The sequence below is a fragment of the Panicum hallii genome, chromosome 9 (genome assembly GCF_002211085.1).
Source record: "Panicum hallii strain FIL2 chromosome 9, PHallii_v3.1, whole genome shotgun sequence".
NCBI lineage: Eukaryota > Viridiplantae > Streptophyta > Magnoliopsida > Poales > Poaceae > Panicum > Panicum hallii.
The window spans coordinates 65,216,621-65,229,796 of NC_038050.1; the positions used below are offsets into that span (position 1 = coordinate 65,216,621).

The following is a 13,176-nucleotide window of genomic DNA, read 5'->3' on the forward strand; positions in this document are numbered from 1 at the left end:
CATGTAGTTATTACTGCAAAATTCATATGTTCTCAACACTACCTTACTTGCACATGTAAAGATGTCAGGATGCCAATCTGTATGTACCAAGAAGAGGTGTGTCACTGTGCTAATAATCAGAACCTGCACACCCATCTTCACATTGCCTGCTACCTTCTGCCAGTTCTGCCAGTGTAATTGCACCAGCTCCTCGTTCCCATATTTCTACCTTCTTTGAAACATAAGAACTGCTAGTAAGGAGTGCTTTGCAAATTTTAGGGCGTTTAGTTTCTGAGGACTAAACTTTAGCCCTATCACATCAATTTTTTTATCATTTAGAAGTATTAAATAAATTCTAACTATAAAACTAATTGCAGAACTCTTGGGCTAATTCACGAGACGAATTAGCGGATGGTTACTGTAGCATCACTGTTGCAAATTATGAATTAATTAGGCTCACTAAATTCATCTCGCGAATTAACATGCATCCGTGCAAAAAGTTTTTTAGATATATTTTATTTAATACTTCTAAGTGATAAGATTGTTTCTGATGTGCAGAGCTAAGGTTTAGCCGGAACCATGATATTTATTACCGACGAAATGGTGCCGCGGCAAGTACCTTTTAGCATATGCAGTTACACGCCATCTAACTCCGTCAGGAAGTCCGGATCCCGGACAGCGACAACTGAACAGGTTAGGTGATGAACAGGTTAGGTGATGCACTGAAGCTAGCCGGGAGCACAAGGCGCCCTTCCCGCGAGGCAAGGCAATAAAACCACTCACCTTACTGTACAGCGAGGCTTCCGGCAATTTGCAGCAGCAGCAGCAGCACAACCACATCTACCAATACTTTGCTTGGAACCGACAAGGCGACAAGATCTGGAGTTAGTTAACACGAGGCAGTTCCATCCGTCAAAAAGAACGGGATTAGACACCAGTGGCCTCAAAGCACCAAACTAAACTGCACCGGGGCACTAAACTGCTGGTAGCGTCAGCCCGTCAATTGTTCTGGCAATGGGTGCCAGATAAAATTCACAATGTTCATTGCTTTTGAATTGGATAAATGAGTAAAAAGGCAAGATATTATTATGATATACATCGCCTAAATAGAAAAAGGCTACCAGCCATAAATACAAATGCTAAGAAAAATGTATCTATAGAATCGCTGAATGGAAGAATCGCATGAATAATCCCCACCAATTTAACTCCAATGGATATACAGGTTTACCATCCATGAATTCTGTACAGCTACCAGAACAATGTAAGCTTGAACCAATATCTGGAGTAGTGAGAAGTTGAGAACTCGGAAAAAGCCAACCTGAGTTGGTTGTCAGATCAAAACAGCACGAGGTTGAAATCCTGAACAGGAAAATGAAAGAATGATTCAGAGCTAGTATGAACTTAAACCATACTCCGTATGTCGAAAAGGGTACAAGCTCTAGAGCAATTGATCAACAACATTAATTTTATAGGGGGTGCAAATTGGTGCCCTGAAATTTATTAGTTCAATCTATTAATATGGAACTACTTTTCCAGGATATGTTCACATATCAATCTTCAGAATGAAGGCCATTGAAAGTAAGGTTGGAATGACTGAACCAGTCTTGTACCCCATTTTCCTTGCAGGTGCCAGGTCATTGTCCTGTTTATCAGTATAACATTCACATGGTAGACTATATTCCTACTTTATTATAAATTTGTAATGTTTTGTTTTCCTACTAACTCAGTTAATGCCATTTCTGTGATTATTGCATGTGTTGCGTACAATAGCGAATGAGCATGTCAACATAAGGAGAATAGAGCGGACCGTAATATGAAAAAATAGGAATCACCTCACGACAATATGACCAGTCCAAGGTATATCGATGCACAGAGAAAGACAAATGAAATGAAGCCCCTGAAAGAAAGAACATCAAATGTCAGTATATGTGTCTTTATCATCAGGATTATCTTAATACAATATCAAGGGAGAAAAAGAAACTATTGAAATTGCAGAGCGGACCATATAACACCCCATCCAACACCATTGCAAGGGCACGGGCAGATTTCAGCAAACTTCTCAGCATCACTTGAATGAACTCTTCGGGATATCAAGTCATCGTAAATATCTAGGTAATTCGAGAACATTTCATTTATAAGAACAGATAGTAAATCCTGGATTATTCTAACATGTAATAAAAAGGAAAAGGCTGTTTGTTTCTTACCATAAACTGAAAATAAGCTGTTCATCACACCTGATGCACACACATTAAACAAATATAAAACATTAAATTTGCAACCATCCAATTTGTGTTCCAGAAAGTAAAATAAATAGAATATGATTGTAGGAAGTCTTCACTTCACCTATGAATAAGATCACATATTTCAGAACATGGAAAGATGTAAATTCTTGTATGACCCAAACAACAGCAATAAACACAACGAATCCTGCATAATAACATCATAAGTAGCATGCTGCAGAGTAAGGTCATAAATGGAGATATACAGTCATGTTTATTCATACCAATGCAGAGCCAGCGAAGAAACCACTGCACAATTCAAAAAATAGATGACAACGCTTAATTAAGTGATCAAGATTACTGTGTGGACAAGTAGGACAAGACAAATGAAGAAAGTCATAATTTGAAACAACCAAACATATTTTAGTGAACTTACATTATCTGCAACAAAAAGAACAACAACCAATGCAAGTATGAAACAACCCGCTGCAATTCTCGTAGTGAGGAGATTTGTGGATGCAAGTATGAAGATCATTCCCCAAAATGATGAACCCAGATCTGCAATTCAAAACAAAACAGCTGCATCACTGAAGGGATTAAAGGTGGATTGACTGAACAAGAGAACATAAAATTCAGAGGATCAGAACAACAAATCTAGTCCAAATAGATGGTTTAGTTCTATGGGTGGAGACCGGAGGGTGATAAAAGAATGAAAGGTTACTGGAACATTAAAATTAACCTAGTCAAGTTCATAGGGATTAACAAATTAGACCCATGAAATAAATTCATCACAAACTTGCTCATGGGAAATTAGGTCAACAGCTCAGGTCCCATAACACTAAACTATCCGAGAGAACACAAAAATTGGACGTTGAATAATAATAGAGAAGCAGCTTCGTTTTTTTATTAGCATTCTTGTGAGAAATCATATGACAAGGAGGGATGAGAGGGACAGGGGATTTACATCCAGCGGGCAAGATTATCCAATATATGCCACCTCGAGTTTGTGTAACGCCACCCTCATTCGCATGGACCTGCATGCCTTCGACCTGAAGAAGCCAATCAAAATGAAATATTTTTTTGAATGAATGGGCACGAGGATCAAATTTGAATATAATATCAACCTAATGAACATTTTAGGCAATATCTTATCTGGCATCAATACTGAGTGGATATAATGACTAGATATGGTAAGTTGAATTAAGCTGGCCAAAATATTATGTCTAAGCAATGCACCAAATGGCCAACTCCAAATGAATCAAAAGACCACATACGGTAAAAAAAAACAGAAAGTATAGAGCGAGATAAGTAACTCAGAAAATGTATTGAAATGCCTGGAACATTTCTTACACACATAGTTTTCCATAGATACAATCAGGGGTATCCAAAAATTGAACTGTTTAACACGGGGAGAGCACCAAATGTCCAAGCACATCAAAAGACTAGATCTTTCGAAAAGCAGGCTGAATTTATTTTAAAACCAAAGTATAAACTACAGATGAAATCAAGGAATGAAACAAAAGCAAGGAACTACACGCCATCCATCTAAGCAGTTGTTTGGTTCTCCTTTATAATATTAATAAACGAATAGCAATTCAACCCCAATGGTTTCAAACTTAATCATGTGATTGTCTTCCTAAGAGCAGACTTTAGAAGCATGCATTACTTCTCCTTTTACACCGCGCAACATACAGCATGATCTTATTTGGTTCCCTAGCAAAGATCCATTGGTTTGCACTACTAGGTGGTGGAGAGGGCTGGAGCTTAAGGGCCTGTTTGGTTCCTCGGGACTAAACTTTAGTCCCGTCACATTGGATTTTTGGACACCAATTAGAAGTATTAAATATAGTTTAACTACAAAACCAATTGCATAAATGGAGGCTAATTCGCGAGATGAATCCATTAAGCCTAATTAGTCCATGATTTGACCATGTTATGCTACAGTAAACATGTGCTAATGATGAATTAATTAGGCCTAATAGATTCCTCTCGTGAATTAGCACCAGCTTATGCAATTAGTTTTACAGTTAGCTCATGTTTAATCCCTCTATTTGGCATCCAAACATCCGATGTGACCCGGACTTAAAAGTTAGTTTCTGGATCCAAACACCCCCTAACAATATGCCCAGGACTGCACATTTTGCAGATAGTGGATTTTTTTTCTCGCGAACAGCAGGAGCGCTGCCGTATCAATATATTAAGAAGAAAAAGGGTCTAGAAACCTAGAACAAGCATACAGGTACAGGGAACCTGTCCAGATCCAGAAACTCACACAGATGCAATCACCTTTATCTAAAAACAAGCATGTGTATGACCTGACCTAGACCAGATAGTGGACATTCGTTGACCAGAGCCCTGAGCCCCTCACATGAATGCTGAAGAACAGTACAACTTTCCAAGAGCAAGAGATACTTGCCAATAGCAGGAAAACAAAGCCCAGCAACTAAGTCCAAGACTCCCAGGTCCTTAATGAAATCAAATCCCTGTATGTCGAGGAATGAAAAGACCCACGAATATTCTGCTCCCGTGAAAAGCAAAGCAAAAAAGGCGCGCCCACAATATGGACTCCATGATCCTCACTGATAAGAATTCTACTTTTCCCACCTACCAGCACAAAATGATGGGAGAAACCTATTCGCCCGCCCCAATTTCGAGCCTAATCGGACTTCGATTGCAGCTACCCAATCGCAATGCCACACCATCACGGCGCAGTGGGGGGGAAATCCCAAAGCGGGCGCTGGAACGTGCAAGGGTTCATGGCTTACATCGCCGCAGGTGAGCTTGCAGGCGAGCGCGTGGCTGGTCTCGTGGAGGAAGACGGTGATGAGCTTGAACGGCGTGAGCAGGAACGTCCTCCAGAGCTGAAAAAAAAAAAAGCAAAACCCCTCAGACCACGGTGGGTCAGAACCCCCCTCGTCTCCGGCCGGAGTCGCGAGGAGAACCAAAGCAACCGGAGAGAGCATCGGCGACGGGGAGGTCGGCACTCACGAGGAGGATGACGACGGTGGAGACGCCGACGGCGGCGATGAAGATCCTCTGGTTGTGGCCGCAGCAGCCCTGCAGCTCCCAGTTCACCGCCATCCTCGCGCCGCCGCCGCCGCCGCCGTAGATCTGCCTCCGGCTCGAATTCGATGGATGGGGGAGGGGAAACGAGAGAGCAGCAGCAGCAAACGGAAACTGCTCAGGGGTCGGCTCGGCTCGCCGAACTGAAAACGTGCGGGGCGCAGGAACCGAGAGCGGGCGGCGCGGGACGCGGGGTGGGGGGTGGGGGGCGTGTCCGCGGCGCGTATGGGCCGAGGGAAAATTTTGATCGCTCCCCGCAGCCAGCCAGCGGAAGCCAGGTCGGAGCGAGCTGACACTTGGAGGCTTGTGGTTAGCGAGCAGGAGACCGGGTTATTACGTGGCCATTACGTTAATCACATGGAGGTTTTATGGCGAGTTTCGTGATATTAATTACCATGACATATCAGCATTTTTGATGATGTAACATTGATTTAATGAGGGAAGAAAAGGAACCAGTTTTATCCTCACGACACTTTGCTAACTCGTTTTCAAGACGTTAGAAATGGCGTGAAACGACCACTGTGACCGCCGTTGTTTCATGGGGGATCCCGTGCGCCAATAGATCAACTAGCATTTAATTACACTGGTTAGCTTTAGAAATAGTGAGATGAAACTCTCCGTTGAGGTATAATATTTAATTTATCCCTCAAACTGACGTGGTATTTTTGGAAATAGGATATGAAACCCCCTTTTAATTAGCCTCAGCGGCGGTGGCAGTGGCACAGCTGCACAGCCAATAATTGCAGCTAAACAAAAACCCAAAGTGATGGTGGTGACCCCCGGCCCCCGGTTGGTGGGGGCGATCCGGCGAAGGAAGACGACGACCAGTTGGGGCGGGGACCCGAGTCATCGCGGTGACCTCAGGTCCAGGATCGCTACTGGATTAGAGTAGGCGCGGTGGTTGGCCGGTTCGTTACTCCTTCGCAACCGCGTTTCGGCCGCCGGAGCGTGCCGGGCTTTTTTCTCCCGGCGGCTCCTTTCGTCTCGCCGATCTTTCTCCGTGTGGAGCTGGGAACTCGCTTGCCGTTTGCCAGGATCAACGGAGGAGCAGGTCATACCGCGTAGCCGCACGCTACCGGATTTGGGGATTTGCCTGGGCTTTTTTAGCTTAATAGCACGGCTCCTGACTTCGTGTAGCGTCTCCGCTCCGGTGTCGCTGTCTTGGGGGCTCGCCGGATCACGGTGTCTGTCCTGCAGATGGGTCCGGTTGTCGCGTCAAGATTTCGGTGGATCACTGATCACGCGCAGGTCCTACATACGGCGCCCTCAGCTCTCGGTCATGCCCGTCCGCGGTTCTGCCTGCCTCCACGAGGTTCAGCCGAGCCAACACTGTCGCTACACTTCTAGCCCCGCGGCGTCAGAGAAAAAGAGAACGCTTCAGCGGTGAGGCTGCGCACCTAATCAGTCTGTTCCAAGATGCACATGGATGGTTTCGCTAGTTTATTGTTTTTTCTGTCTTATAAAATGCTCATTTTTTTTTCTATCTAGAACAAACTAGCAAATGTGTGTGAATCACCTTACGCGGCTTTTATACTTCACTTCATGGGCTCTAGGCCTGGTGTATTTGGGCCGAACTGCGTACCGAACAAAGCGAAGGCCCGGATAATACTTCCCCTAGTGACAAAGGCCCGGTCCACTAGAGATGTCCAGTGTCACTCATTTCATAACTAATTTTTCCTCAAACATTGGTTGTATAAATACACTTGACACGACTAATTAACAAATGTATTGTCTTTCGCAAGGAAAAAAAGATGAACCGCATCGACGTACTGACATGACTTCCATTTCCAACTTTCACCGTAATGTCTCGGAGTGAGCTTATTTTAAGCGCCGTTGACAAGTTAGTGACACTACAGTGATTACACGATATAAGAAATAAATGGCTGAAACACATATGCTTTGTTGAATTCAAATGGGCTTTTGTGTACACCGATGCACCTTAATGTCTCGGTGGAAGTGGACTGACAGGGGAGAGCTAGTAGCGTCCGCCGTCAGGAGCCACTTTTAAAGGCTCCAAGAACAGCTCGCTAATTTCCATCCTTTTCCCATCATCTGGTGCACTAATACCATCGCCACCTTGGTAGATGCAGTGGGAGATGCGCGCCATGTTCACACAAGCATTTGCAAAGGAAGGAGGGTACCGGCAGTTGTCGTCGTACACATCCTGATTGACTATTTTCCAGGTCTCCATGGTCAGGTCTCTCATGGCTTGTCGAGCGTCAGTCTCCATGGCTCTGTTCTCAAACATGTGAATCGCTATAGAAGATGGTGCGTCTCCTCTCTTCAACTCTTCCTACATTCCCGTGCAAGTAAGGTACGTCACGGAAAGGTCAATGTCTAATGATCTAGTGACGTACAATTAAGTGCAGGAATAGACAGTGCTCTTACAGAATGTGTTGCCGAGTCGTTGCAAAGGCGGAATATCTTGGACACCATCTGTACAAGCTTCGGATAATGGCTTTCAAGTTGGTCTATGGACTTCTGGGTGATGCCCTCGTTGAGCATGGGGAAAGCATGGAGCAACATTAGCGGTCCAGAGACCGACACCCATCCGTTGTCCAAATATTCTTGGAGGGTTGGTTTGTAGTTACTGTAATGCCACTTTGCTTCCAATAGAAACGCCTTGCAAAGGTCATGCCACTGAGAAAAAAAGATAGTTGGGGATCATCGGATTCACTGATAAAACACGGCACTTTATGAACTAATAAAAATGAAACGATGCTCTGCTGTGTTGTTTCAATGCCGCGGCAAGTTTAAGTTGCAAAGTTCATTGCATGTTGAATGAACTTGCAGTGTCCACCGATGTCTCGGCCAGAATCACCGATTCGCTGACACCGTATCTACTTACCGCTTTCTTAAGGAGAAACCGTACATCACATCCATGTGTCTTTCGAACGTGCTCAGCCACCTCGTTTGAGAAGTTGAAGATAGTGAGGTAGATTCCTTTCATGTACTCGGGTAGTTGTTCGCTTGCAGCGGCCTCCCATCTGCAAGTGGTAAAACATTTAATTTCTGATTTTGGTTCTGGTGAAATGGTCTTATTAATCTGTACGACATTCATTTGAAACAAAAAGTTTATTTTAGCATAGATTACGTATACATGGTGAAATAAACCTGTTTTGCCAATCAACAGCATTTCTTTGTGATAAACTCTTATCAGTCCAAGCATGTGACTTCCAAAGCTTACCTTTCAATGGCATCGGTGAACTGTGCAAGTTCACCTAATGTTCCATAGATATCGTAGATATCATCCAAGACCACAATTAGAGCAAATGCTTTAGCGACCACTTCCCGGCATGCTGCGAGACCAGGTTCGGAAGCGACACCGGTTGCAAAATAGAAGCACTCCATCAAACGATCCCTCGCAAACGGTAAGTTTTTGTTCAGATCAGCATTCCTCCACCAGCTGCAACATACGAGGTGTAAAAGATCGTCTCAAGTTAAAGCCATCCATCAATGCAAGGAAGTATCATTTCGATCGTAGATTACCGTGTTATCCTCGAAAGTTCTTGCTGGTGTAGTTTTTGCATGTTGTTGAAGTCAAGCTCGGCGAAACGAAGCATCACTTGATCTGCTTCACCATCTCCAGCGTAGTGGTCGATGAACCATCTTGCTTGCAATCTTGGGGCCGCCCAGTGCAGAGGAACGGCCAGAGTATTATCTACAGAGCTCCTTAGATGAGGACGCATTAACGGCAGGCGTTCTCTTAGAGCCTCGGTTGAAAACACCCTTGCTTCGTCAAGGATATCTTCGCCTCCGAATGCAAGATGTGAAGCCTCGTACAGGGAAAGAAGACCCTGTGTGTCCTCCCGAAGTGATTTCTTGAAGCCACCCGTTCCGTCCTTCAGGCTTCGCAGTAGCAGTTCTATTGTCATTTTTGTTTAGCCAACTTCGTCAGTAAATTTGCTTAGCATCAATTGGCACTCTACCACTTTCTGAATGTTTTTTTCGAACGGTATTTTTCTGAGACTTACCTGGAGAGGTGGGAGACTTGTTCTGCCTAAGCAATCTAAAGAGTGAGGTCATGAGATGAGCGTCGTGCATGCGACCGACGTCTTGTCCCTCCATTGAGACAGAGTTGAGTATGGCATGGATCTCCTCGTCGAAATGGTAGGCAACACCGAGCCGTTGCACTGTGTCGATGACTCTAAGCTTTGGCAGTAATTCCATTTCATGGTGAAGTAGATGCCTCACGCGGAACTTTAACTTGTCAAAGCTAGATGGATCAGCCTAGATCACAAGAATTAAAGAATTTCATAAGTACAATATAGTTATAGGTATGGTAAGATAAGAATTAGGAGCCTGGTTCGATGCCAATTTTTACCCAGTCAAAATCATGGCAAACCAAGATACTGGTCTACCAAAATCATAGCATGCCAAAGTGTTGGCAAAAAATTTAGGTATTCATTTGGTTTAATGCCAAAACATTGGCAATCAATATTTTTTCTTTCATAAGGTTTAAGAAATTTCCAGTAACTTGCCATTGTTTTGGTCATGAATATTAAAGTGCCAGCTTTTAGACATCAACCAATTGGTAACTAAATTTTATTGGCATGCTCTGATTTTGCCTTGGCAAAAATTAGCATCCAACCAATCAGGCTCTAGATCTCTGGATAGACACCTTAAATATGAAAAGAGTGTGATGATTGATGAGCCGATGATTAACTGTTCCATTAGTGAAGGGCTTTGCTATATTACTATGAAGTGATTGTGGACCGTCAATTTTGGTAGATCTAGATTGTCAGGATGACAATCTAGATCTCTGGATAGACACCTTAAATATGAAAAGAGTTTGATGATTGATGAGTCGATGATTAACTGATCCATTAGTGGAGGGCTTTGCTATAGTACTATTATTTTTAGAGGTAATAAATCAAATATTTAGTATTGTTTATTATTTTACGAAAATACAAAAATATCTTCCCATTAGATCTAATTATCCTGTTAGATCTAACAATGCGTAATGTGATAATCTATTAGCTGTCACCATGTAACATGTTTTTCTCCTAACGTGATGTGACATCTTTTTTTTCCTCCCAACGTGAGGTAACATGTCATAGCAGGGTTGTGCAAAAAATATATCAACACCCAACAAGGCATATGCGCGTAATAGAACAGAAGAACCTAATAAACTCCTTAACCAGGTACTCCCTCCATTCTGAAGTATAAGCCATTTTGGTTTATCCTAAATTAAATTAATCGAAGTTTGATCAAATTTATAAAGAATAATATTAATATCTAACACATCAAATAAGTAAATTATGAAAATATATTTCATAACGCATCTAATTATTCTCATTTGACATTCAAAATATGATTAATTTTTTCTATAAACTTGTCAAACTAAAAACAATTCAACTTAGGATAGATCAAAATATCTTATATTTCAGGACAAAGAGTAGGCAGGTGTGTGCTTTTGTAAACAATGAACAGCGACTACACTGAGACGGCGAGGCCCCCTCAAACGCATGCATGCACGCAGTTTGTTTGTGATGCTAGCTTTACAAACGCCGTGATTTAGGAAGGCTGGCACCGGTAACAATTTTTTTCTTTATTTTCTAATTATGAGTCGACAACTTAGTTTAAATCCCATGCTGGATTTAGTGAAGATCACCATAAGGCGTATTTTGGTTTGTTAGGACAACAAATTGATTCAATAAACCATCGTGAAACAACTTTGAATATGCACCTAATAATATCAATTTTGCATCATAAAAAATAATTATTAATCGAGAAATTGTGTTGGTCAAAGGATTGTGCCATAGATCGGGCTTTATTTTTTTTTATTTTGGGATCTCCTCCCCTATAAGGCACTGTTGGGTTCGATGTGGACTAGGAATTTAACTATATTCCCTGTCATTCAATGTTAATCCCTACCACCATATCATATGCAACTAAATGATTTTTCTATCTCAAAAACGCAGGAGAGCTATACATAGTATTATATTAAAGAAGAAAAGAGGGTATAAGAAAAAAACATACACCACGCTCAGACAGCTGGTTAATGGGCAACCACAGAACAATAATGCCTAAGGGTTTTTTAATTCACGTAAAAAATATGTTTGAGATGAGATGAGAAAAGTGATATGAGTTTTACATAGTAAAGTTAACCTCACCGGATTACCATCACACTTGTTGGCAGCCTCTAACGACTCCATGGAAGCGTAGCTCCAGCTGTTAGGCTGGTAATTCGCCGACCGCCGTATAGGCGGCTCTGGCGGCGGCAACGAGGAGCACCTCACCCGCGTGTTCGCCGCAGCCGGACGTGCAGCCGGGCGCGGCCGCTGAACCTGAAACCATTTGGGCGTCGCCATAGCTACCCCTGGCACCGCGCACGCATTGCTGTTGTACGTGTACATTGTGTTTTTGTGTGTGTGTGTTGTTGTTGTTGTTGGTTCGTGGGACATGGCTAGCAAACGAGGGTGCGTATTTATAGCGAGCCTAAGGTGATAGTACTACTTGTACGCTTTTGTTTTTTAACCTTTGTATACTTCCCGATTTCGGTCGATCGAGCTAGACTTGTCGTCGGTCCTTGTTTTGCTACAGCAACTTGGGTCACGGATTCATTCGTGGGATGGATAGATGATGACTCCGGAGTCCGGATCGACGCAACATCTCCGGGAATCATTAACCTGCTCGAAGAACCAGGTCCACGTACAGTATGGGCCAGTAGCGTGCTGATCGACCTTGAGCATGTGTTAGTGGAGACATATCTTGTGATAGTAATACACCCCCCCGGCGGCGAGCCGCTGCAAGTTGGCGACCGAGCCCCGAAGCAACAACGTGAACTGGCTCCATCACAGATTCGCAGAAATGACTAATTAAAAATAAGCTAGCGTATGGGCGGCCGGGGGTTAGCTGAGCTCCTACTACGTTGTACTGATGCAACGCACCTGGTGCTACCAGCAGTCACCCAGCTGCCTTCCGCTAATTGCAACATCCGTCGTTTTGCCACAACTTGCAACCCATTTTCACGGGATCAAAGATGGGCTCTTCTTTTTCGGGGGCCTAGATCAGATCGAGTACTATATATCATGTAAACAGACCCGATCTATCCAGTTGGCAATTTTGAACAGGCGGTTCTTCCTGGAAGAACAGTTGCATAGTTCCTAGCTAGCTATATATCAGCAGGGTAGCTTTTTTTTTTTGCTCGTTTAGTGTATGAAACAAACTGAGCAAGTGGCAAAAACTAGCTGTGTTAGTGGTATCTTGAATCATCACTACATTCGATTATTTAAAACAGAGGTGGTAGCTGATGGCATCTTGATGGATCATAATGTCTCGGGATTGAACTTCGTAGATATAGTGATATGACTTCCATTTCCAACTTTCATCGCAATGTGTCTCGGATTGAGCATATTTTAGGTGCCGTTGACAAGTTTAGGGGGATACATGGTGAAATTACACGTATCATGTTTATGTATTTCTTCAAAGTTGCATTTTCATAGCGTTCCTTTCAATGGCATTGGTGAACATTAAAAGCTCATCCAGGGTTCCATATACATATCGTAGATACTTGCTCTGTTCTAAATTGTTTTGGTTTTTTTCTACATACATAATTTTTACTTCTATATTCTTAGACATAGTTAATTAAGGTAACCTTACCGGATTGCGATCACACTCGCTGCCAGCTGCTAAGGACTCCATGGAGGCGTCGTTCCAGCTGCTAGGTTGGTAGTTCGCCGACCGCCTTATTGGGGCGGCCCCCCAGGCGGCAACGATGAGCACCTCACCGGCGTGCTCGCCACTGCCCGACGTGCAGCCGGACACGGCCTCTGATCCTGAACCCATTTGGGCGTCGCCATAGCTGCACCTGGCACCCCGCGCGCATTGCTGATGTACAGATGCATTGCGTGTCGTGTGTGTGCTGTGCTGTAAATTAAAGGTCCCACATGACCGTGGGCCGTGGCTAACG

General features: G+C 43.4%; 2 protein-coding genes across 3 annotated transcripts; both read right to left on the minus strand.

Annotated features, from left to right (window-relative positions):
- Positions 1 to 936: 936 nt before the first annotated feature.
- On the minus strand, positions 937 to 5,477 carry LOC112872648. The gene is made up of 10 exons (XM_025935716.1): positions 5,187 to 5,477; positions 4,964 to 5,059; positions 3,163 to 3,247; positions 2,635 to 2,756; positions 2,483 to 2,507; positions 2,323 to 2,406; positions 2,184 to 2,213; positions 1,982 to 2,087; positions 1,812 to 1,876; positions 937 to 1,338 (listed from the first exon to the last, which is right to left on the minus strand). Exons 1-9 carry the CDS (start codon positions 5,277 to 5,279, stop codon positions 1,813 to 1,815), a joined length of 705 nt encoding a protein of 234 aa, XP_025791501.1. The 5' UTR covers positions 5,280 to 5,477; the 3' UTR covers positions 937 to 1,338; position 1,812.
- A 1,664-nt stretch (positions 5,478 to 7,141) lies between these two features.
- Positions 7,142 to 11,615, minus strand: LOC112877016 (alpha-terpineol synthase, chloroplastic-like). Of its 2 annotated transcripts, none has more exons than XM_025941213.1 (7): positions 11,504 to 11,615; positions 9,236 to 9,491; positions 8,751 to 9,126; positions 8,449 to 8,667; positions 8,110 to 8,248; positions 7,650 to 7,901; positions 7,142 to 7,554 (listed from the first exon to the last, which is right to left on the minus strand). In XM_025941213.1, exons 1-7 carry the CDS (start codon positions 11,573 to 11,575, stop codon positions 7,237 to 7,239), a joined length of 1,632 nt encoding a protein of 543 aa, XP_025796998.1. In that variant the 5' UTR covers positions 11,576 to 11,615; the 3' UTR covers positions 7,142 to 7,236. The 2 variants fall into 2 exon arrangements, with proteins under 2 accessions (XP_025796998.1, XP_025796999.1); XM_025941214.1 differs by lacking the exon at positions 11,504 to 11,615 and adding an exon at positions 11,378 to 11,473.
- Between the last annotated feature and the right edge of the window lie 1,561 nt (positions 11,616 to 13,176).